This window comes from Falco peregrinus, chromosome 2 (genome assembly GCF_023634155.1).
Source record: "Falco peregrinus isolate bFalPer1 chromosome 2, bFalPer1.pri, whole genome shotgun sequence".
Lineage (NCBI taxonomy): Eukaryota > Metazoa > Chordata > Aves > Falconiformes > Falconidae > Falco > Falco peregrinus.
In genome coordinates, this window is record NC_073722.1 from 127012644 (window position 1) to 127037572 (window position 24929).

Genomic DNA, 24929 nt, shown 5'->3' on the forward strand with positions numbered 1-24929 from the left:
AGCGGCGGCCGCGGGACGGACACTATGTACAGCAATAAATAACGCCCGCCCGGCCCGCCGCCCCGGGCAATAACTTAGCAATAAATACCGCCCGCCCGCTCCGCCCAGTCCCCGGAGCCCCGGGCCGGGCCCGGCCGCCCCACCGGGCCCGGGGCTGAGCCGCCAGCAAACCTCCCCCGGGGCGAGCCCGGGGGGGGCCGCCAGCGGCCCGGGCCTCCCCCGCCGCGGCAGGCGGGCAGGGGACCCGGAGGGGCCGGGCCGCGTCCCTCCACCCAGTCGCCCGCTCGGGCCCCCGGCCCGCCCGGCCCTCGCCCAGCCCGGGAGCAGCCGCGGCACCTTCACACGATTCACCACAGGACACACCGGGCCCGGGCGCAGGCTGGGGCCGGGACCCCCCAGCCACCACAGTGAGGGCACCAGGAAAAGGAGAAAGAAAACACGACACCCTTCACAGCAGGAAACCAAACGGACGAGCACCTCGGGAACAAGAACTATCACACTCCAGAACACTATACACGAGAGAGGGGTCAGCGTGGCGGCGCGGGGCAGGGGCCACCTCGTGGGCACGGGAAGCCGCTGGCAGGGGACCAGCTCTTGGAGCAGGACGGGACTCTCCTTGGACACCGCAGAAATACATCACTTGGGGGTCCAACACATCACTGAGAACAAAACCAACGCGCTAGCGTGGGAAAGCAGCACTCACGACTGGGGACCACATCCCTGCGGACCTCCAGCCTGGCACCCGCGGAGCTTGTGTACCACGCAGGTGCCCTTCAGCAATGGCTTTGCACCTGCCCCCCCTACACCACATCTCAAACATGCTCGGCCACTCAGAGCAGGCTGAGGCCACAAGCTAGTGAGCACAGCGCAGGGGAGAAGAATCATCATTAACATCTGGTGGAGTCAGTGCTGCCACCTTCTCCATCCTCCTGACTCACCGTCTCCAAAGCAGTGTGGCCTCTTAGCAGCAACCGCACAGCTGCCACCCAGCAGGAAGGGAAGGACAGGGACATTCCTGGCTGCAGAGTACAGCGGAAGCAAGTTCACCATGCCTGTCATTGCCTGCCCTGTTGATGGGGCCCTCCTCACACCGCAGCCTTCAGCCTCTAGAGCTCAGTTCCTGGCCAGCCCCATGCACAAAACCTTGGCTGCTCACCCTGCTGAGGTCGGGCCTCTGGCTGGGCTCAGAATGGTGTTCTAGCCAGGTTCGATCTCAGGCTGGCTCCAGGAAGGACAGGGCTGGGACTGACACCCCAACCAACCACAGGTTTCTGCATTTTGGAGCATCTCACCTCTTCCAGGCACCATGTCACCAGCTGGAAGACAGAGGTTAGAGTCCAGAGCTCTGTGCCAAGTGCTGCTCAGTGTTGTAGCCCACCCAGTGAATGGCTGGGAAGCAGCATGTCAGACACTTCAGCTCAGAGCAGAGACAGCCCAGGGCTGGGAGGGGGAAGCCTGGAGTCAATATTCTAACCTGCGTCTGGTTCAGGAAGTTCACTGGGAAAAGCATCCCAAACAGTTCCTCCTCAAACTCTCACTCAGAGCAAAGCCAGTCTCCACCCTGCGAAAAGAAATCCCCACCAGCTATCTGCTCCTCTCCTGCCACACTGCAGCCTTCAGCAGGTTTACCTGCAGCTCAGCCCAGAAGACAGCAGTATCAGCTCAACTATGTGAGAAACACATCACAAAAAACCACCCGGTATGGCAAACCACACCTCCCCACAAGACTGTGCCATCCTGGTCTGTCCTCTCTGTTCAGGAGACTTTCAGCAGCCAGATCACAGGGACTTCACCCCCATGTCTTGCTCTCTAAAACAACTCAGTAATCAGCTCAGATCTTTGGGTAGGGGAGAGGGGGACCAAAGTGTTTGTGGAAATGGAGCCTGGCCACAAATAACTTCTCAGCTGTGTCACACAGCTGTAAATCTAAGCACTCTTCCAACATCCATAGACAGAAGCTGCACCAGGAAAGACAGTAACCATGCCACAGCTTAATTTTCAGTAATATGCAGACACTAAGGACTAGCGCTGGCCCCATGCTGCCCGGAAGGCAGGCAGGCTTGCCCCCCGTCAGATAAGCTCCAACAGCAACACAAGTTCTGACCACAGAATCCCATTTCAGAGTTAAATCCCATCAGCCTCCTCCTAAACTTGGACAATTCTCCTTTGTGTTACTTCTCTACCAGATTTGCTGGAGGAAGGAAAGCGCAACGTTTTCCCCATTCACGTAACTGAGTTAGCTGGTGTCAGCTGCTCAGCAAGAGGCCCAAGCTGCCCCTGCTCCTGCAGTGTGCCCCTGCAGAGAAGCATTTTCTGGGCAGGCATCACTACTTTGTTGCACCAGACATGCGTTTTTGCCTTCAGGAATGGTAGCACCTTTGCCTGTGTGCCAGAATCCTTCTGCAGAATTCAGAGAGATTCCAACTCAATCTCTCAGTCGAGCTTAGGGAAAATGACAGCAGCATGAAACGACAGCACATGGAAAAGGCAGCCACTGGCACCACCACACCACAGCGCCACGCAAGAGCTCAGAGAGCACAGAGAGTGCAACACAAGGGGACACAACGGCAGCCAGCAAGGTCAAGAATAAGTCACTTTTGGTACAATTGCAAAAAGATATCAAACAGGACTTGCCTCTTTTTTTGTCTTTTTCTAAGTTTTATAAATAAAGTCTGGTAACTCTTTATAAAAACTAACCTCAGAGCCACAAACAGTTTGCGGGAGGTTCATGAGAAACTTTAAAATTATTTATTTATTAACTTTTAACTAGCAAAGTCTCCGAGAATATTTCCCCATTTGTATGGTCAAATATTCTCGCCCTCTCAGATAAAAAAGCTGATTATAAATACGCTCTCTCTTCTGTCCGATTTTAATTTTAAACTTAGATAATTTAATAACTCTTAAAATGATGTTTCTCTCTTTAAATAAAGGGCTATTTAACCACATAAACTGGTTGTGTAAACCATCACACTAGAGACACTTGATACCCTCAAAACACGGGAACAACTAGTGATTTTGGTCTTGTTCGGTGCAACACATTAGGCACAAAACCGGCCTGCAGTCAACACGGTACCTTCCCCCCCTCCCCTGGGGTGCTGGGCCCCTGCAAGGGCCCTGTCCTGGCTCCTTCCTCATCGCTGGGGCAGAGGCAACAGGGCACAACAGCATCTTCCTTTCCACCACCGCTAGTTTACACAGCTAACACAACGGACGTCTGAAGGAAACCCACTGCTAGGGCACAGAGGCACACCTAGAAAGGAATAAAAACCTATTACACAGAACACCCCAACTGCAACTACGGGCACCAAATGAGACAAAAGCAGCAGGTTCAGGCACCTGGCAGTCAGGCACCGAGATGCACCACCTTGAAAAGTAATGAAATAAAGCCTTTGGAAGTGACCGGAAAAATTAGGGTTCCCAGCCCCCAGAAGAAAGCCTCCCTCTGGACCTTCCCAAGCCCTTCTGTTGCCCTGCCATCGGCCACGCTGCACAGACTTTCTTTGGCTAGAAAACCAAGATCTCACAGTCTGTCCCAAGGGTGCCCGAGGGCTACAGACCGCTGGGTGGGAGGTTCTGTCTGCACAGGACAAGGGACGCATCACCACTGCTCATATCAATCTGGACACAACAAGATAAAACTGGAGTGATCAGCAGGCCAGTCCTGGGCCAAGTAGAAGGAACCCGGACCCATGTGGGGAGGGTTTGTGCTTTGGGGATTCCAGGCTGGTTTTGTGCCTAATTGCCCTGCACAGACAAGCTCAGGCAATGCTCGCTTCACTAAGACCGGGCGTCCGTTTTGGATTTCACTATTGTGATGACACTAGTAGTAGCAACCTTGCCAGGGATGAGGGGCCCCATACTGGAGGTGAGAGGCCCCCGTGCCGGGGTCACAGGGCTCCGGGCCACGGTTCTGGCGAAGTTCTGGAGAGCCTCATATTTGGAGCGGAGAGCATCGAGTTCCATTTTCATGCTGGCATTCTCAGAGGCCAGCTTCTCCACCTCTTGCTGCAGCTCTGCCTTCTGCTTCTCCAGTTCCTCTTTCTGGGTAACACGCTTGACTCTGCAGCTGGCTGCGTAGCCCCGGTTCTTCAATGTGCGCCGACGCTGCTTCAGCTGGATGATCTCCTCCTTCGACAGGCCCCGTAGATGCTGGTTCAGCTCCCGCACAGACATGGTCACCAGCTCCTCATCTGTCAAGCTGGTCCCATTCTCACCTGGCTCCCGCTTCACCTGGAAAAGAAGGCAGCACACGCTTGTGAAACCTGGAGCGGGTGCCTGCACCCACCACCCGCACCTCTCCTCCACCTGCTGCTTTACCTTCAAGGCCTTGTTTCCTTTGTTGGGGGTCGTCATAACACGACAGCCTTGTCAATCAGGTTCTGGAAGGGAAGGAAGGTCAGGTTAGCCCCCCCAGGACACAGCAGAGCCTGCGACATTCCTGTGGCAGAGTCCAGCAGCAACGCCCCGTGCTGCTGCACATCCCACTCCCCTCCTTCCCCAGACGAGGCTTCACAAGCACCCAGCTGAGCTGGACTCACAAGCAGCAGATTCTGTCCCTGCACAGAAACTGCTGCCCTTCCACACCTCTGCTCCCACAGACACTTTGTGGCAATGCTGGGTTGTTTGGGTTTTTTTTACTTGGGGTGGGGGAAATTAAAAAAACTAGGAGGAGTCAGAATACACGGAAGCCACATTTTCAAAAATAGCCTGGCAGGCAGAAGGCTGGGTCCAGAGCATGGCTGCTCCAGGCCAGTCATGCTGACTCAGCATGCTGGCACTCTGCGCCTCTTGCTCCCAGCCTCATCCTTGTCACTCCCAAGCAGAGCAAGGCAGCCTGTCTCTCCGACACACCCTTCCAACAGGTGCCCAAGCACAGCCCAGAAACTCCCCAGGACAAGAGTCCTACCACATCCTAGGCAACCAGTACAGCTCAAGAACAGGCGACCCTGGGCAAGGAGTGCAGGTGAAGCCTCTGCCTCCACAACATGCCTCACTGGGCAGCCTGCAGGATGGGAGAACACTACTGCTGTGCTCACGCCTCTCCAAACTTTTTCTGCTTCCCAGGAAAGCCAGCACATCCAGGTTCAAGTCAAGGTTCTGCATCCAACCTTTCCCAAGGAACAGAACAACCCGATACTGCAGCACAAGGAAGCATTTGGGCATGCTGGAATCCCATCACAAATGGGTTGATGCCTCAGCAGCCGTCACCCCTCCCGGTCACACAAAGCTGAGCCCAGCTGTAGGTCTTTTCTGTCACAAAGTCCTGCCTGGTACCTGGCAGTGCCAGGGCCCAGAACCACCTTCTCCCTCCCTTATCTTCAGAGCAAAGGTATGTCATAAGAAAACAGAGAAGAGAACCAGAGGAGAGTGGACACCCTCACTGCCACAGAAGACAGGACCTCAGAACTGGTTAAGAGCAATTCCCAGGCCTGGTTTTACAGTGACTCATACCCAAACTCCTGTTTCCATCCCTGTGTACCTCCTCCCCTCAGGCTTTAGTTCAGAGTGCTGCTACACTGCCCAGTGAATTAATCTGCTCAGATACTGCCCAACAGACACTGCTGCACCTTGAACAGCCAGGAACCACACAGCTCCTTAGCAAGGCAAGCATTCCCACGCAAGTACAGTCCACAAACACCTCTGTACCTTTCGTCTCTTCAGTGCCAGTCAACAACAATTTAGTTTGCTGCTGCTTTGCTAAATACAAGAGGCACTGATGTACAGTTACAGCCAAGAATCAGATGCACAACTCAGCAAATACAAATCTACACTCTTCTAGCAGCGGTGGTGCAGGCTCCCCGCAATGCATCCACCACCTATTAGAGGTGAACGGGGTCAGCATTCCCCAGGACACCAGCAGAGACGTCCCCAAAGCCTCCAGCCTGCCAGGAGCCAGGCTATTTATACCCAGAGGACAATGCTCCTTCCAATGAGATGCCTGCTACAACCTGACAGTGCTGGCTGCACAGAAAGGGTCACTTTGCCATCCAAGGAAGGTAGCTGCAGTGAAGCACATAAGCAACTGCTTCATAAAATCAAGCCTTCACTCTTCCATACTGTTGTATTTCTTTCCTCTGCTCCTACCGGGCAAACAACATGGCTCCTGGGAAAAGGGGAGAAGGAAGGGAATAGCTGGGGACACCAGTGACATCAGCCCGGCAGCACCTCTCTCCACTGTTCTGTGGTGAGTGCAGGGAACCAAGAGCAGGTACAGTCAGAGGGACCAGAGAAATTTGTTTGCCTTGTGGCACTAAAGAATTTCCAGCTGCCTGGCAAGCATTCAACTTCCTTTGTTACAGCAGAGCTGAAACAAAACAAGGCAACAAATGTGCTGCATCAGGCACTGCACTGGGAAGAGAGCTCCTTGGGGTGGGCTCAGGAACCAGCAGGGCTGCTCACGCTGTCCAGATGCTGTGAAGGCACCGACTCATCCCTGCCTTTCACCATGACTTCTGCCAAAGCTGAGAGACAGGGGTGAGAGAGCTATCAGCAGGCAAGAGAAGAGGCTGGCCCCAGACCCTGACAACAGCAATTTAACTTCTCTTGAACTTTAAAGAGTCAAGCATTTTTACCCAGAGGAGTCCAACATCCTCAGGCAGAAGCCTCCCACAACAACCTTCGAAGCTGTAACAGGACCATCCCCCAAAGCACCTGGTGATCCTACCTCTCCTCGTCCCCCTTCCTGAGGGGATCAAAATGAGACACAGCAACACATAAGTCAGCAGAATGGGAAGAACAACCCAGAGACTAGTTGGCTACTGTCTGGGTCCCATTTGAAGGATCAGAGACAGAGCTGTTTGGCAGCTTTACAGAGAGGACACCCAGAGAACTGGCACCAAGACAGAGACCATACTTGGCCTAACTCTCCAGACTGCCGACTGCTCACTGTCGATAGCTTCCTGAAGAAAGATCACGCTGAAAAGTGTCAAACGCGATGACTGCAATGAAGAAAATGCAGCCTCAACATATTTCCCCAGAGCTCAAAAGGCCTGAACTCAGCACAAACGCAGCCAATTCTCTCCTCAGCTCACAGGCAGCACAAGGGAGCTGACAGCACCGTGCATGATTCAACGCGGGCCCCATTCTCCACATTCCTGATGGCAGAACCATGCCACGAGCCCCATGTAAACACGGTGACGTCACCCGTTCCAGCACGGGCTGGTCCAGAGATCGTGCTGGGAGAGAGGGAGGGAGAGAGGGAGGGAGAGAGGGAGGGAGAGAGGGAGGGAGAGAGGGAGGGAGGGAGGGAGGGAGGGAGGGAGGGAGGGAGGGAGGGAGGGAGGGAGGGAGGGAGGGAGGGAGGGAGGGAGGGAGGGAGGGAGGGAGGGAGGGAGGGAGGGAGGGAGGGAGGGAGGGAGGGAGGGAGGGAGGGAGGGAGGGAGGGAGGGAGGGAGGGAGGGAGAGAGGGAGGGAGAGAGGGAGGGAGAGAGGGAGGGAGAGAGGGAGGGAGAGAGGGAGGGAGAGAGGGAGGGAGAGAGGGAGGGAGAGAGGGAGGGAGAGAGGGAGGGAGAGAGGGAGGGAGAGGAAGGGGCTGCGCTCCCCAACAGGCCCCACAGTACCCGGCAGGCGGAGGAGGGTGGTCTGCTGGCAACAGTCAAGCACACTGCACCAGGACTCATGCTCCCGCTGTGGATGTCACACTCTGCTTATTTGCTTTCTGGCAAATGAGCTCACACAGCCCTCCCAGGAATCCCGATGAGTCAGGTGACTCCCCCAGTTACCTACGAAGTCAGGACAGCACTTCTCCTGTGCCCCCGTCTCCCCTCGAGTCCCTAGTGAGCTCGCACCGACCCAGGGCACTCTGACAGCAATTCCTCGCTCCAGGCAGCTGCCCACCCACCTGCTTTTAGTGCTATTCAGAGCTGGCACTCAGAGCCCCCTTCCAGCCTCCCCTTCCTCCAACCGTGCAGCTCAAAACCACGCACCCCGGGCCGCCAAGACCCCCAGCTCTGGGCAGCAAGACGCACACGCACACCGACGCTCCGACGCTCGATGCCAGCCCGGCGCCGCAGCCCGCCCCGCAGCCCCACTGCAGGGCTCACTTCCACGGCAGAGCCCACCCTGCTCCACTCCGCGGGCGCTGCGGCAGCGGGCAGACCCCCAGCCTCGGCTCGCACCCATCGGGGCTCCGGCGGCGGGGTGGCCCCTCGGCCGCCAGCCTTCTCCCCGCCGGCAACGGCGACGGCAGCGGAAAGGCGGCTGTCCCGCCGCTCGGGGACGGCTGAGACGCCTTGGTGGCTCCCGAGCCCCCGGCCCCCCTGGTCGGGACGAAAGTCGCGCAGCAAGCGGCCAGCAGGCGGCGGGAGCAGGGCGCGGCGGCCGGGGGCTGCGGACCCCCGCGGGGCCGCCTGCCCGGCCAGGCCCTCGCACCCGCCCGCGGCTGCGCCTGTGCCCCCTGCGGGAGCGAGTCCGGGGCCGCGCCGGAGCCGGGGCGGAGCGGCCGGGAGGGGCGGGGCAGGCCCAGCCCGGGGGCAGCCAGCCCGCGCGGCGACCGAGGCCGGCGGGAGGGGCGGGACGCGCCGGCGGGCGGGGCCGGGCCCCGGGCCGGCGGAGCCGCGCACCTGTTGCCCGGGGGAATCGGGCGGGGCGGGGGGACAGGGGCGGGCGGCGCGACGGGCGGCGCCGGAGCGGCCGCGGCCCGGAACCCCCGCCGTGAGTCAGCGGCGGCTGCGGCCTTGCCGCCCCGCGCCAGCCCCGGCTAGCATCCCCGGGCCCGCCGCGCCCGCCCCGGCCCGCCCCCGGGGACCGGCCCGCCGCCCCGCCCCGCCCGGTGCCAGGGCCGCGCCCGCCGCCCGGGCCGCGCCCGCCGCCGCCCGCCGCCGCCGCAGCCGCCGGCGGTGCCGCTCACCTCCTCACGGAGCCGCCGGGGCCGGGCCGGGCCGGGCCGGGCGGGGAGGCCGCGCTGGGAGGGACCAGGATCCACGGGACGCCGCGAGCCGCCACCGCCGCCGCTCACGGACGCGTCACGTGATATTTGGGTCACATGGCTCCATTCATGAAGCGCCCGGCGCAGCGGCCACATACCTTAAGGGGGACGCACGTTTCTGTCGGGGGCGGCGTCTTAAAGGGGCGGCGGCGGCGGGGTGGTGTCCAGCCCGGAGCCGCGGGGACTCCCTGGCCCCGGCCGTGCCTCTCCCTCAGCCGTGCGCGGAGCAGTTCCGGGGCCGGGGCGGGCCCTGACACAGCCGCCGCGCCCGCTGCCCCACTAAAGCGCCGGTACACCGGTTGCGGGGCGGGGGCTTCTGGGCACCTCTGGCAGTGGCTGCCCGCCTGGCGCGCTGCCAGACGTCCTGCCGCGGCGGAACCGGCGTCCCGGGCACCTGTCGAGGTAGCGGGGGTGTGTGGCTCCCTTCCTCGGGCACCCACGCGTGTTGTGGTGCACTGCGAGGAGCAGCCGCGCGTCAGGAGCAGGGGGTGCTTGTCCCCACAGGGGTGTGCTCGGTACTCCGCGTCCTGCGGTTTAACTTGGCTCCAGCGCAGAGGAGAGCGCGGCTCCCCGCTCCCGCTCCCCGCTCCCGCCCCGGCGCAGCCAGCAGCACACAGGCGTCCTCGCCCCCAGGAGAGCCTGCGCTCCCTCTTTGCTGCATCCACAGTTTCTTAGAGCTGCTGAAACCGCACGGAGGAGTAGCAAAGTCTCCGCCGAAAACGCTTAGAGCGCTTTGCAGCCGCTCTCGGGGCCCTGGTGCCAGTGCCGAAGCAAGCGCTGGCTGAAAAGTGTTAAGACCGGGGCTGGCTCCTCTGCTGTCAGTGCTCCCTGCCCGCCCCCCGCCCTGCTCTGGGCGCTCCCATCTGTGCGGCTCCGGCTGTGAGTCCGTAACACGGCGATACTGGCGCCTGCTGCATTTACTGCTGTGCACAAGCAAAGCAGGGCTGATGAGTACAGCAGAGGACAAGGGACAAGTGGAAGGTGCAGAAATGGAAGTGGGTATACAGGAGTTATGGTAGCATAACGGCAAAAGCGTGCTCCTTAGGAGAAAATAGGCTGGGCCCTGGGTATTCAGCAACAGCTCTGCCATTCTTGCAGGAGATGTAAACTTTCTTTCTGTGGGGCTCCTGTGGTCCTTGGCAGGCTGGCTTTGCCATCTGCTGTGGCAGCCAGCTGTTACAGGTCTACAAGCATCTGGGAAGTTCGCCTATAGCTCTGCCTCTCTGGGGATATGCTGGGGCAGCCCATAAGCCTCCCTTGCATAAGGGCTCAGGCTTAGCCACCCTACCTTTTATTCTGCATCACACTTTTATCAGCCAAGTGGAAAGTCTTTCTGCAATGCACCCTTTTGTTTTGCATCAGCCAGTAGTTAAGCCATCTCACTTCTAGCTTGGCCTGCCTGTGCAGGGTATTCACAGCCTCGGACATGGGAAAGGGAGGAACATGCAGCATCCACTCACCCCCCATGGAATTTGCATGCAGTGGCAGAACCACTAGAAAGCCTAAAGGGTTAGGATTCTTGGGCTTTCTCCCCTCCCTTTAAATCTCTGCAAACTGGTCACACAGGGCCCTAGAACAGCTTCTGTGTTGTTGCTTAGGGACCCTGGATGACAAGGAGAAACAGGCCAGTGCACTTCCCATTCCCACACCCAGACAAACCATCCTCAGAGCCTTGAGCACACTCACTGCAGGCAGCAAGGACCCAACGCCTGCTACCAGGGGCAAGAGACATACTCAGACCAAACGCAGCACTCTGTCAGAGAAGCGGTTTATTATATAAAGAGGGAAGAGGAGTAAGCATCTGACATGCCTATAGGGTCGTACCCTGCTACCAGCCAAAAGCCTAACACTAAAAATGCTTTAACATCACTAGCACCTTTGTGTCACATCCTGCCAAGGAGGGAGGAGTGACTCAGATTCACCGATTTTCTTGGTTGGAACAGAGTATACACAATACCACAGGTAAACAAAGACTTTGTATTCCATAGTCAGGCTCACTGGTAGATAACTGAGAAGCAGAAATGCTTATCACTTGCTGTGCATGTAGTTTTATGCCTTGCATTACTTACTAAAAAAAGGTAAAAGAGTAAGAGAAGGGGGCAGGGGGGGTGGCAGTGGAGGTAGAGGGGGAGAGAGACATCACAAGTCCTGGATCCAGCATTGGGCCTGCCAACGGGGTATTTCTTGTAGGAGCACTTATCCAGAAGTCCCTTCTGCTTTTTTTCTTATTCCCTCCTAAAATGGCACTTGCTTTCCTCTTTTATTCTTATCCTTCAGTGCAGACCACCCCTTATTAAAGTCAGACTCGTTTGCCGTGTAAATTTGCACACATGCTCCTTACAAGCACGGAGGGGCAAGCCTCTGACCTTGAACTGAGTCAGCGGGTGCAATCTCCCCCTGCATGTTTCCCTGTCCCCCAGTTACTGCAGATTCCTGCTGACTCTGCTGCTTCCGGGGCCATTACTCACCCCTCGGCAGGCTGCTCCCTCTTACCAGTCTTTAGTTCATACAAACTAACCTTTCGTTTGATCTCGCCAGTGTCCAACATTCCTTGAGTGTTGGAGACCCTCGGCTCAGGGGACCTCCACCCCCTACTCCCTTAACGAGTTGTTTCCCTACTGTTGTTCCCACCCTTCCAAGCTTTCCTTGGTGTTAGATTGGGGTTTTTTTCCAGGTGGTCTTTGGCAGCCTCTGCATCAATACCAAAATGCTTTTTGTGCATCGCCTGCACATCCAGGATTCCTCAGGAGACAATAAGCCCATCTTAAACATCCCCCTTTTATCATCCCTCCTGCATTACACCCCAAGGTGGAGCACAGTACAAGTTACCCACCCAAGTCCATCCCACCCCCTGCAGCATGCTGTTCCCATGGCAGCCCTGCTGAAGAGCTGTGGCAGCTTGCACACCTTGGGCAGTTTTCTGGCTTGGAAATGGACTCAGGCTGTGGGAGAAATGTGGAGAGGCAAGGAAGCCACGCAGGGACATTGGCTATAAAGATACCATAGAAAACAGTAGATACAACCTTCTCTTTGCTGCTGTTCTGGGGCTGGCTTCCAAGACTGTGCCTGAAGGAACGGTTAACTGGCCTTCCAGGTGACAGGCTGCAATCTGCCTTCTGTCTGATCAGAGCGTTGGTTCCTTCTGCCCTTTGTCTGCAAACCTCCCCGATTCCTTTCCCTGGTGGGCCCAGGGAAGGGAAGTGCCATGTTGTCCTGACACTGCACAGTGCCAGCTCACGCCTGGCCTGGCACTCGGGGCTGTGCTAGCCAGCAGGAAGGGTTGAGCAGGGCCACCCTCCACCTGCTGCTACCACAGCCCTGGCCAGATTAGCTCCCTCACAAGTAGAGCTGCAGGGGCAGAAGGCACTGCTCCTACCCCCCATCCTTCACTGCTGTTTCTTGCTCACAAACTTAAGTCAGATGGGAAATTCTCCAGACCAGAAAAGCAAGGGTCTTTCTCCTCTGCACAAGTGTAGTCATTTGCATGTTTCTCCAAGCAAGTGCTTGTTGTTGGACAGGCATCAGGCATTCTGAAGTCCTTCCTGAGCTTCTTTTGTGCCAAGCTGGAACTGATTTTCCTCCGAGGTCTCATGCAGGACAAGCTAGGTGACATGGGACAAGATCTGAGCCACAAGCCACATCAGATGACTCAGTGTTTCCCTTCAGTCTTCTGTTCTAAAGAACTAGGGACACAACTGCATGAAGCAGCCCTGAACTTTTTTCTAGGTGTTTTCCCCTTCTAGCCATTAGCAGTGCAACACCTTCAGAAAAACAGTAACGAAAAAGAAACTGTCTAGAAAATACCAGAGACATAACTGTGCCAATATAAAGTGACACAGAGGGCTGGCTGCTGTGCTGGAGATTTCACCAGCCCAGGGGCTTTGCTGGGAGAAATGCTGTTGTGGAGGGACAGTCAGTCCACCACAACACGGCTGGATTGCACAAGCTGAAGCAGCCGCTGTCAACAGGCATCAACACTGCAGTCCAAGGAGGTACAGCCTGATGCAAGGAAGGGTGCTGAGGAAGAGCCCTGCTACCACACAGCAGCTCAGCACCAAGGTAAAAAACCCTTCCTGAGTCTAAGGAAACGGTACAGAAGTTGACTTTCTTTGGAGGAGGTTGTCCTTGATTTCAGCTCTGCTCCCAGCTGCCCCAGGAGCAGTGAAAAGAGCAGGGAGAGCATCGCAGTGCACAGTGACACTGAGAGATATCCATAGGCACATGGGAACAGATTCTGCCCATGGAGAGCACGAAGAGGTGTCAGAGAGCAAAAAGGGAGCACTGACCACCCACCCCACCACCTGGCCAAACACCCAAGCAAGGCTAGCAGTGAAGGAGGAACAGTGAGAGCAGCTCATGGTTCCCCAAACCAGACAGAGCAGCCACCAAAGAGAGAAACAGAGTGCGGTCCAGAGGTTCACATCATCTGTCTCAAAGTCAAGCAAGATGGGAGATGGGGCAGAGGCACTTTGGTCCCTTATGAGAGACACTTTAGGGCCCAGCCTCTAGTGTAACACCCAGCACTGCTTTTGTGTGGCAGCATCTGCTCTAGCAAAGAAAGACAGCAACAAGACACAAGCTCTGACACCAGATGCAAGATGAAGCAAGAGAGATCCAGGCCTGGTTCAAACCTTTGAAACCAAAAGGCATTCTGAAACCTCTTAAAATCCTATTAGCAACCATTTCTGCACGGGACACCTTGAACACTGCCTGAGTCCTAGAATTATGCAAGCCTTCTGGACAAACAATGCCCTTGACGAAGCTCCAATGATGGTACACCCCTGCCCAACAGAGAACAGCAATGCCAGGAACAGTTTGCACTGACCCCACTACAGGTTAAAGACCCTCCTCTACAGCGTTGCACTGCTCCACAGCTGCTGTAAGCCAAGTGCTGAGTATGGGGGACACCAACATTCAGAGTAAGCATTTTTCCTTAGACAAGAAGGAAAGGGCATGGAGGAGGCTCATGTTCAGCATGGCCAGACTACCGTGGTCTGGTCAGTTCTTCTTGCTGCTGGAGCTCCTATTGGTAAACAGGCTGACTTTGCTGGCAGGTGCCACAGACAGAGAAGGAGACTCCAGCTTCACCTTATCCAACAAGGTCTTCTTTATGGCTGCTGCAGAGATCTTCTCTTGGTCTGCCAGATGCTGCAGCTCCCTGCAATGGGGTGGTGAGAAAGACAGACATAGCAAAAGGAAGAGACAGGGAGTATGGAGCGCAAGTTTTTCAGGCTCTTTAGGACTTCCTAGGCACCCACCTTGTCCGGATGCAGGAAGCCTCCACAGCATTGATTAGGAGTGAGCGAAAGCCACCACTCTCCAGGAAGTGCAGGGCATGGATGGTGGCTCCCCCAGGTGAGCAGACGTTGTCCTTCAGCTGACCAGGATGCTGCTCAGATTCTAACAGCATTTTGGCAGCACCCTGTAGCGAGGAAGAGAAAACATCTGACAGAGCTCTGACTGAGGAACTGGCTGTCAAATACTCCTGTTCTCCACTGCACAAAGCGGCACCTAACACTCACGGTGGGCAAAACTGGGGCTCCTGCCCAAGAGCCATCAGCAGGCTGCTAAAACACTTTTCAGAGCTGAAAAGGCCTACAGAGGAGTCACGGTTCCCCAGGCCCCAGCTCCTACACCATCAGCACCAGCAGATTGCTGCAGACACTTCCCACATCCCCTCACTGGGAAACTGCGTGCAGTCAAAGCAAACAGGTTTTTTAAAGTAGATTCAGTAAAATGACTGAGATAATTTCAAATTGTGACATGCAGAATACTCTGCACAGAGCAGGCATAGACTCAAACATGTTCTGGAGGAGGAAACACTGACCAGCAAAGCCTGCGCTCCAAGTCGAACAGCCAGCCTGCGGGGAAGTCCCATTTTCACTCCCCCATCTGCAAGAGCATCCAGGGCAGTGAACGCCTGAAACCAGACAGAGGAAGAGGGTGACCGAAAGGCTCTACTCCAAGACTGATAGTCTCAGTGAGCAGAGAATCCAGACCTCCAGGATTACACCGTGACTCCTATCACTTGACAAAAACGTCCCCCTTTACTGCATGGGGGCCACACCAGGCTTCCCTCCCACGAGTTCCAGCTCAGGGGTGGGGGAATGGGAGAAATTCAGCTTTTGCATTGTACTAACTACAGTCCCACGTTTTGCAACACGGACATGTGGACAATGCATGCTGGCTATGGACTTCAGACTTGTCTGACTGGTAATGGACTTTTGTTGTTGACCCAAAGCATTTATAAATGGGATACCAGAATTACCTGTCCTGTCATGAATGTGAGTGATGAAAAAAACAAGAAATGACAAACTGAAGTCACATAGACTTTCACCATATGCAAAGCCTACTGCTCTCCCCAAGACCGCCACAAGCTGAGAAAGCAGCACATACATACGCAGGGCCACTGCCACTGAGCCCTGTTACAGCATCTATCAGGTCCTCTTCCACCTCAGTGCAGAAGCCTACACTGGCCATCAGTTGTTCCAGGAGCTTCCCATCCTCCACATCCGCGTGAGTCCCGGTGGCATAGACTGTAGCACCTTCCCGGACAATCACTGGCGTGTTGGTCATGCACCTGATCACTTTTGGTGTGGGGCAGAAGGCAGAGAGTTTCTTAGGGCAGAAAATTATTTGAGACAGAAAGAAGAGAGCGCGAGAGAGAAAGAGAGAGCGCGAGAGAGAGAGAAAGAGCGCGAGAGAGAGAGAAAGAGCGCGAGAGAGAGAGAAAGAGCGCGAGAGAGAGAGAAAGAGCGCGAGAGAGAGAGAAAGAGCGCGAGAGAGAGAGAAAGAGCGCGAGAGAGAGAGAAAGAGCGCGAGAGAGAGAGAAAGAGCGCGAGAGAGAGAGAAAGAGCGCGCGAGAGAGAGAAAGAGCGCGCGAGAGAGAGAAAGAGCGCGCGAGAGAGAGAAAGAGCGCGCGAGAGAGAGAAAGAGCGCGCGAGAGAGAGAAAGAGCGCGCGAGAGAGAGAAAGAGCGCGCGAGAGAGAGAAAGAGCGCGCGAGAGAGAGAAAGAGCGCGCGAGAGAGAGAAAGAGCGCGCGAGAGAGAGAAAGAGCGCGCGAGAGAGAGAAAGAGCGCGCGAGAGAGAGAAAGAGCGCGCGAGAGAGAGAAAGAGCGCGCGAGAGAGAGAAAGAGCGCGCGAGAGAGAGAAAGAGCGCGCGAGAGAGAGAAAGAGCGCGCGAGAGAGAGAAAGAGCGCGCGAGAGAGAGAAAGAGCGCGCGAGAGAGAGAAAGAGCGCGCGAGAGAGAGAAAGAGCGCGCGAGAGAGAGAAAGAGCGCGCGAGAGAGAAAGAGCGCGCGAGAGAGAAAGAGCGCGAGAGAGAAAGAGCGCGAGAGAGAAAGAGCGCGAGAGAGAAAGAGCGCGAGAGAGAAAGAGCGCGAGAGAGAAAGAGCGCGAGAGAAAGAGCGCGAAAGAGAGAGAGCGAAAGAGAGAGAGCGAAAGAGAGAGAGCGAAAGAGAGAGAGCGAAAGAGAGAGAGCGAAAGAGAGAGAGCGAAAGAGAGAGAGCGAAAGAGAGAGAGCGAAAGAGAGAGAGCGAAAGAGAGAGAGAGCGAAAGAGAGAGAGAGCGAAAGAGAGAGAGAGCGAAAGAGAGAGAGAGCGAAAGAGAGAGAGAGCGAAAGAGAGAGAGCGAAAGAAACAAAGAAAAGAGAGAAAAACAAGCTTCAGTGCATATCTGGCATACCAAACAGGCTGTCTAGGAAGGGGCTCCCCATGTGCAAGACCAACAACACATGCAGAGGAAAAACAGTCTCCCATATTCCAAACGTCCTCCTTTAAGCTGATGCGGCCAAAACTTAAGTGTCAAGTCTTAGGCAGTACCAACAAACAGGAAGGTGGGCAAGGCTGTAGCTGGGAGCGACAACCTGTGCCACTTTCTCCCACACCAGCTCCCGCAGAGAGCACAACGTCTGCAGAACTTCCTGGGAGACAGCCCAACGCTGCTGAGCGGAGAGGGACTTGACAACACCTCGGGCGGGGAGAGTTGGCGCCAAGGCTCTCACAGCTTGTTCTGACGAGGGCGGGCAACGGGGCCCCGAAGCAGCCGGGCAGCTGCAGCACCGCTGTGGGCCGAGCGAGGCCCGTGCCCCATGCCGCTGCGGGGCGGCTGCGGGGGCTCCGCGCCGGCTCCCGCACGCACCGGCTCTGACCCCGGCGGGCCCCCGGCCCCCGCAGCCCCTCACCTTCTCGATGGAGCTAATGGTGACGCCGGCCGCGCAGGAGACCACGATGTGCCGGGCCTCGATGTCGGGGCCCACCTCCTCCAGGATGAAGGGGATGATGGGCGGCTTGACGGCCAGGAACAGGACATCGCTGCTCTTCACCGTGTCCTTGTTGCTCACCGTGAAGTTCACACCAATTTTCTGCAGCGGGGGCGGGGGAGGGGAGAAGCGGGAGCGCCGTCACGGGGGCGGCCCGCCGGGGTCGCGCCGCCGCCCGCCCGCCCGCCGCCCGCACTCACCCGCAGCCCGCTGACGGTGGGCAGCTCGGTGTCCGGGGAGCTCGCCGTGATCTTGTGCGCGGCCAGGACCCCTGCGGACAGCACCGCGCGTCAGCCCGGGCGGCTCCGCGCCCCCCCTCCCGCCCGCCGCACCCTGCGCCCACCTGCCGCCGTGAAGCCCCTAGCCAGGGCGAAGGCGAGCTGCCCGGCGCCGATGAAGCCCACGCTCATGGCTCAGCCCCGCCACCGCCGGCCACCGGCCACGTGGCCGCGCACCGCGCAGGGAGGTGGGGCCGCAGGGGGAGCGGCACCGGGCGCCGGCGCGCAGCAAATCGGCGAGGGGCGGGGTGGGGCCGCTCCGGCTCTCCGCCACTCAGGGGCGAGGGGCGGGGACACCAGCGCGGCTCTCGCCAGCTATTGGGGCAACCGGCAGCGGGTATTGCATCATTCACCGCCGCCGGTGTCCGCTCGGTGCCGCGCCGCGGCGCTAGGGGGCGCTGTCCTCCCGCCGCAGCCGCTGGCTGGTGGCGCGCGCCGTTCTGGAAGGTTCGGGCACCGCCGCGGGGGGGCCCGGCCGGGGCGGGGGGGCTGAACCGCCAGCTCCCGGCTGCCCCCCAGCAGCGCCCCCCGTTTCCCGGGCCGCCGTGCCCGCCGTGCCTGTCGGCAGCGGGGAGGGCGGGGCGGGCCCCCCAGCTGCTCCCCCGGACGTTCCCGCGATGCCGCGGCCCCTCCAGCGCCGCGCGGTCGCGGCAGGTGCGGGAAGGGGTCCTCGGTCCTCGTCGTGTCCTCCCGCCGCCGCCGCCTCCTGGGCCAGCAGCAGGCGGGGAGGGGCTCCGGGGGTGCCTCTCCGGGAAGCGGCCCCGGCCCCATTCCCCCCGCCCGGGAAGCCGCTGCCCCGGGACGGGGCTTTGGTGGCCCGATAACCGGGCAAGTCGTGTCAGCGCAACGGGCGGGTCCGCGGTTGCGGGAGGGGGCGGGCGGGGCGCGCCCCCGTAACGTCCCCGGTCACGGTCCCGCATAGCCCCGGTCACAGCCCTGCACGGCCCCGGGCACGGTCCCGCATGGCCGCGGCCGCACTCCCGCAGGGACCGGCTGTGCAGAGGCAAAGATGCGTTGAAACACGTCGCTATAGACCGCGGGCACCAGGCAGCGCGTATCTTTTCCTAATGTCGACTTACTGCGCTGGTTTCTTTTTCTTGCCTCCTGTCCCTGTCCCCATCCCCCCGTTTGGCTTTTTCCTTACTCCTTTATTGACAAAAAAATCTCGGTGTAACTCCTGCGGATAAGTGCTCTTAAAGGTTGTCTTTGAGGAATGCTGAACCCAAGTCTTCAGAAAGAGAAGGGGGGGAACCCCAACCAAACCAAACCAGACCCCAACCCGTTCTAAATCCAGGTCTTTTCTCTCTCTGTCGGGCCGGGATCCCCTGGAGGCCTCTGCACCGACTGCAGCACAAACCCGCAGCGCAAACCTGCAATTCCAAATGAATGCCTGCACGTTCTGCCACCGCTTCACCAAAACAGTGAGAACATTGGCGCCTGTTTCATGGCAAGTTACTTGATCATGATTTATTAAGGGGAAAGAAAAGCTCTGGAAATAGAGGGGGGTTTAATTAACTGAATCGTTACAGGGTTGGTTGTTAAAATCGTATTAAGCAGGTATCTGATGATCTCCGTCCTAGATTGGGTAATCTCATAGTTTCCAATGGTTAGTGAGTGTTTTAACCACTGAAGCATGAGGTTGGTTTTTTTTTTTTCTTTCTCTCCTAAAAGAGTGGATTGTTGTCCACACAATCATTTTTTGCCATTTTGACCATGCTAACATTTTTTGCTCAGTCTTTGGCTGGCAGATGAGAAAGCTAAATCTGAACACACTGTTCTTGGCAATGACTTGTCTTTCCACTCTTCCAGTCAGTGGTATCATGATTTCCATGTTAAATTCTGTTTACTTCTCGTTGTGAAGGCACTCCATTTTACCCCCATTGTTTCCCAGTTACCTGTTTGCCTTGGGCCTTTCTCTTCATCCCTGACAGCGTGTGAGTGGCATCAGCTTGTGCCATGAGCAGATACCACATTCCCACTAGTTGCTCCTACTTTGCAAAATCTTCACAGCAAAAAGCAAGCAAATGCACAGCTGAAAAAAGCGTTAACCAGCTGAGGGGCGTTCTGGCAGACCTCGCTGCCCAAAAGACCTGCAGAGCCATCTCTGGGGATGAGCAGCCCTGCCTGGGGATACCTGCCATCCACGTTCCTCACCCTGGCACCCAGCAACCCCTCAGAGCCCCCCAGAGCCCATAGGAAGGTGCTTTCGTAAAGCAATATTCCTGCATTTGCAGGTTGGAATTTTAGAACAGAATTCATAATGGTTCACAGTCACCTGTTGGATTTTTACTGCTCTGTAATAACAAAAATTAAGTAATTTTCAAGTGTGAAACAGTTTAATTTGTCCAGGTTGATGGGTTTAAAAAGAATACATCATAAATGCTCAAGGTGCCTTTTGTGTGCAATTGCTCTCTTTGTACACCACCACCTCCAATACAAATGGATTCCTTTTCCCAAGTCAGCATTTCTTATTTGTACAACTGCTCAAATTGTTTGTGTGGCAAGAAATAAAGCTCTCTAATGTCCTGGTTTATATGTACAGTAGAAAGGCTTGGGGCTTACCCTAGGACAAGCTAGGCAAGCTCCTGCTGGACCATTCTTTTCCAGACCTCCTGCCCTTGATGGGGACTTTCAGGGGAGACACCCCCCCCCCCGCCCTTGGAAGGCTGTTTGGTAGGTATTTTATGCTGGATACTGGTTCTGGCTAATAATTCTCACTGCTAAAGGCTGGTTCTTACCTGGTAGCAGAATTAGCCAACGCATTCTGTCCCAACAATTTTTCCCTTTGGTTTTCAAACCCCATACAAAGCACTGATGAAAAGTAAGTTTCCTTCCTCTTTCCTGAGTGACTCTGCTACAAAGAATGTCAGCCAGAGGTCTCAGCCATCCTGTGTATATACTTTTTTGGGGCTGGATTCAGGCTTCATAACCAAAATAAATTGAGCTGTGCTTTCTGGCAGAAAGCTGAAGAGCTGCGTCTGGGGAAAGAAAAGCTGTGCAGAGAGCAAGACAAAAGTATACAAATCTTTGGAGATGTAGTATGTAAGTGCCATTCAGCTTTATTTTAATTTGGTTAAAAATAAATCGGCTAATAAAAATAAGACAGCTACTTTCAATTTTAATCAAACCTATCTAGTCTGTATGCTTTCTGCACAAGTACTCAGACTGCTTTGGTTTTCGCTGGATCAGAAATGAAGAACATTTCTCCCAATTAAGCCTGAAATCTGAGCTATGCAATGTGGGACTTCAAAGTGTGTGTTTTGTCAGGGACAGGTCACAGAAATGCAGCTGGTTGGTGACACAAAGAGCTCAGAAATCCTAATGCCTGATCTGCTCTGGGGCAGCGCTCCCAGTGCCTTACCGTCATATGCAAGTTTTGTTGCACCCTGTCCCGTCTGTGCCCCCCTGGCCCAGTTTGATCTTTTGTGCAGCGCTGCAAGATCAGTCCATCTCTGCATGACCTTCCTCCCTCCCTCCAGAATTTATCTTTAAGCTTCCAGAAAAAAACAAATTCTTGACATCAGTATACAGAAACAGTGGCATATGAACTGGGGCAAAGCACATGCCAAGGTACCTTCAGGTCCTGCTCAAGCAAAGATGTCGAGTTACACATGGCTATTTGGCAGTTTGGCTCTGTTCTGCACCCTGGTTCTTGGCAGAAGAGCCCCAATTTTGCAAATTTTCACTTATGTAGTGACTCCGTGTTTGCTAAATAGGAGTATCCCATGCTTCCCCACAAGGTGCATGCTTGAGGATATTCTTTTTTGGGCTAAACAGCTAAGGAGAGGAGAGGAAGGGGAAGGACTGGTAATCTTCGCAATGCTATTACAACTATGATGTTCTTCTCAGAAACATCCTGACTGGAATTTCCCACGCTTGCAAGCACTTTGTGTCTCACCACATAGCCCAAACTAACCCAAACTCTGAGGGACTGTTTTTCATCTCCAGAACTGGTGTTCCTTGATGCAGCTTTTAACTTTCCCACTTCCTGGGTAGTCACTTGATTACGGTTAAGCGCTGGTAACAGTTTCAAAATCCTTGGTGTCTTTCCTAATATTTGGCTCAGTAGTCTGGTAGTCTGCAGACCTGCTGTTGCAGCGGCAAGCACTTCTGCCACCTGGAGATGAAAGGCCATTTTGCATACTTGGAGTCGTGTTGTTTCTTTGCACTGGCAGCGGGTGGCTGAGGCAGATGATGAGCAACATGGAATGGGTTTTTCCGAGCATCAGCTGCAGCACACCCACAACAGGTCGATAGTTTGCTGGTCCAGTCAGTCTTAACCTTGAAGTTTGGTTGATGGTTCTTGCGCACATGCCTGCTCAGTACCTCCCTTCCCCACATCCCATCTCCCACTGCATCCCCGACTGCTGTTGCTGATGGTGCTGGGATGGCTCAGCAGCAGGAGACCTGCATCTCAGAGGTGGGAGACAAAGCGGATGCGCTGGGAGTATGCCAGGTCCACGACATAGAGCAGCAGGTTCACGTAGGTGAAAATGGCAATCACCAGCTGGCTGTCCCAGGGGCACTTGCCCTTGGCACAGAGGCTGGGGCGCTGGGGGGAGCCGTACTTGCTGTCAAAGCAGAACACCGGCCAGATGACTGCTGCGCTCACATACAGCAGCACGGCCGCGAAGGTGTAGACAACCACAGAGCGCTCAAAGGGGAACCACAGCAAGGCAGTCTTACCTGTGACACTGAAGGCCACAACCACCACCGTCACCACGAAGCAAAAGCTGTAGACAGCCACGCACCACTGCGTTGCCACGTATTTGCTGTACTGGCTGTCGTTCACCAGCGCCCCGAAGATGATGCAGGCCACGAAGGCCTGCACAATTTTCAGGAGCCCAGAGATGGTGGCCATGTAGCTGGTGACTTGTCCTGGTTTTGCCCTGGTTAAGAACACCTCGGTGGTGTATGCAATGAACAGGAGGCCCGCAAAGACACTGGCTGCAATGCGAAAGTCTCTCACCTCACAGCCGATGGGGTAACAGCCCAGCTGGACAAAGTAAAGTGGGTAGATCACTGCAGCCGTGATGGACATGAGCGTGGCGAGCATGGCAAAAGCAGCGGTGAAGTTTCCCCAGGAAATACTCAGGCAGCTGTGCAGATGTGTGAATTCGCAGGTGATGATGAAGACAGTGACAGCAAAACAGAAGGTCCAGACAAACATGCAGAAAGTGCCGTAGGCCGCGCTGAATCCCCCCTGATGGACTACCAGGCTGAACGTGGTACATCCAAACGTCATCTGCAGCAAACGAGCTATTCCCACAGGGGATGTCAAGGCAGCGGTGTTCAGATATGGCCCTCCTGTGCTCTCCATCATCTTCCCAGCCCAGCAGACAATGCACTTAATGCCTCCCCCCCACCAAATGTCCTTCCAGGCTTCTGCTCCTTTGTCCCTGAGTCACACCTGGTACCGGATCCGTAGAGCAGCAGCCCAAACCCCCACCTTGTCTCCACCAGCACTGTAGGGGCTGCCTGTGAGGCTGCGCATGTGTTCCTGGCAGCCTCTCCGCACAGACTTGCTGGCTGCAGGGAGGCTGCTGGCTGGCTCTGCCCACTGGCTGCAAACTCAGGGTGCTTTGATCAGCTTGCTCCTCTTTCTCAGGTCTGAAACCTGCCCCAGCTTCTGTCCTTTCACCATCTCCTTTCCTGCATGATGGCTGAAAGGATTGCTTTCTCCCTGGAGGCTGACATTTATTCCATTTTAGCTCTGCAGCTGTAGCTCTCTGCTGTGCCGTTTGCAGGAGTCTAGGAGTATAAATAGGGGCTATATTAATAGTGCTGGAATGAGTCCTGCCCCCCCAACTGCTGCAAGCCGATGTTATTTAACACTGAAACTGTGAGCTCCACCAGAGGCCCTTGATTATCCTTCTGCTGTTCCTCTAGGTGCACTTGGTCACCAGAATGCTGCTGTTCCCCCAGCAGCTGCCCCGTGCCATGGGGCTGCCCGTGGGAGCGGGCTGTGATCCAGCCATGCTGCACAAGCAGGAGCCCAGTGCTGCAGACCCCAAGCCCCCTGAGCCAGGGTGCAAGCCCAGAGGCATCACAAGCCCTATAAAAGGGTTTAGGCCAGAGGCTACAATAAAAGCTGACTCACTTTGCTCCATTTGTTCACCTGCTGTGAAAGGCCATGCTGTGTCCTGAGCACTTGTAAGAGCAAGCGGCTGTCAAGATTTCGAGTGCCAGTCCTCACTATCTCCTTAAAGTTTTTCCTGTATCTGTTTTACTTGTATGGGAAACAGTTATTCTTGTATCTCTGAATGCTGAAACCAAACACAACTGAAATAAATTTAAAAAAAATGCTTTGATATGCTTAACTTTGTTTTGGAACACAGATTTCAATGCACAGTGTCAAACCCTCCCTCTTGTTGGATCAAAGCTTTCCCAGGTAGCCGTTTTTGCTATACATTTCCCCCAACTGGGTCTCTGCCCAGAAGTCTCTTAATTCTAACTCTAAAAGCCCCAAAGAAAATTTCTGATGTAGTTTCAGAATGGGAAAAATGAAAAACACAGCCCAGTAGAAAAATTCCTTACTTACCTCATGGCAGCATTGCTGACTCCTCACCTGCAGCTGGTCCCAGAATGGAAGCAGGATCATCCCAGGAGCCCTGGGCAGGTGCAGGGAGTCAGCACGACTGAGGGCCAGCTCAGCCCAGAGCCCTAAAACTGTTCTCAGCAGTTCAAGGTAGTCATCAGCTGTGCTGATAAAAAGTCTGCAACTTCCCAACTGGGAATTATAATCGACCCTCATGCTTGGTAACAGTAATAATTGCTTAATATCATTGTTTCTTATTTGTATGTTAGCATAATGATGTGTGACCTGCCAATGAATTGCCACACGTGGTGCCAGACACTATAAAGAGCTGACAAAAGAGAGTGTCTGCTCCAATTTATAAACTTAGCATGCAGTTCAGGGGCAGCCTGGTTTGTCCAGGTGAAGGACACTGCTCCTCCTTCTCCCATGACCCGTCCTTGTGCTGCAGCTGGGGACTCAGATGGGCCAGCTTGGGGAGCTCAAGCAGCTGAAAGCTCCCGGACCCCCTGGAAGAGCACACATTCTCAGCAATGCACTGCCTGCACGGTCTGCTGGCACCAGTGCTGCTGGCAGGCAGGACCACCACCTGGGACGTGCGACCACAGCAGCTCACGCTGCCTTTACGTGAGTCTCTGCTTGGATAAAATCAGCTTTGGAGGTGACGCAGCATGTCTGTTTTCTGGCTGCTTCTTCCCATCCCTCCCTTGCTCTTATACCTCTTGCCTACACAACTGTTCTGCAGGCTGGATCAGGACACTAATCTCAGATTTAAAAAAAGGAACAGCAGAAAACATGCACCTGACAGGGATTATTTTTAACCTGGAACCATTGCTGGTCTGATTTATGCTGCAGATGTGCACAGTTGTACCCATGCAGCAGCACCACTGACAGAGCAGCCAGGGCTGAGGGATTGGACGAGAACTATTTA

At 55.7% G+C, this 24929-nt stretch overlaps 3 protein-coding genes and 1 long non-coding RNA gene across 10 annotated transcripts; 1 reads left to right on the forward strand and 3 right to left on the reverse strand.

Moving 5' to 3' along the window:
* Nucleotides 1-2580: 2580 nt before the first annotated feature.
* MAFG (MAF bZIP transcription factor G) lies at nt 2581-9048 on the reverse strand. Of its 7 annotated transcripts, none has more exons than XM_055797488.1 (4): nt 9025-9048; nt 4318-4379; nt 3835-4230; nt 2581-3250 (listed from the first exon to the last, which is right to left on the reverse strand). In XM_055797488.1, exons 2-4 carry the CDS (start codon nt 4351-4353, stop codon nt 3191-3193), a joined length of 492 nt encoding a protein of 163 aa, XP_055653463.1. In that variant the 5' UTR covers nt 4354-4379; nt 9025-9048; the 3' UTR covers nt 2581-3190. The 7 variants fall into 7 exon arrangements, with proteins under 7 accessions (XP_055653463.1, XP_055653461.1, XP_013159975.1 ...); XM_055797486.1 differs by lacking the exon at nt 9025-9048 and adding an exon at nt 8849-8989; XM_013304521.3 differs by lacking the exon at nt 9025-9048 and adding an exon at nt 8043-8151.
* Nucleotides 9049-10678: 1630 nt separating this feature from the next.
* On the reverse strand, nt 10679-17692 carry PYCR1 (pyrroline-5-carboxylate reductase 1). Its single transcript, XM_055796481.1, has 7 exons — nt 17529-17692; nt 17386-17456; nt 17108-17287; nt 15323-15544; nt 14754-14846; nt 14185-14348; nt 10679-14084 (listed from the first exon to the last, which is right to left on the reverse strand). Exons 1-7 carry the CDS (start codon nt 17593-17595, stop codon nt 13925-13927), a joined length of 957 nt encoding a protein of 318 aa, XP_055652456.1. The 5' UTR covers nt 17596-17692; the 3' UTR covers nt 10679-13924.
* A 109-nt stretch (nt 17693-17801) lies between these two features.
* Nucleotides 17802-23768, forward strand: LOC114013991 (uncharacterized). The gene is made up of 2 exons (XR_003557313.2): nt 17802-20136; nt 23353-23768. It is a non-coding gene; the product is annotated as an uncharacterized LOC114013991 (long non-coding RNA).
* On the reverse strand, nt 20127-23358 carry MYADML2 (myeloid associated differentiation marker like 2). Its single transcript, XM_027796062.2, has one exon. The coding sequence runs from the start codon at nt 22784-22786 to the stop codon at nt 21878-21880; it is 909 nt and encodes a 302-aa protein (XP_027651863.1). The 5' UTR covers nt 22787-23358; the 3' UTR covers nt 20127-21877.
* Nucleotides 23769-24929: the final 1161 nt, after the last annotated feature.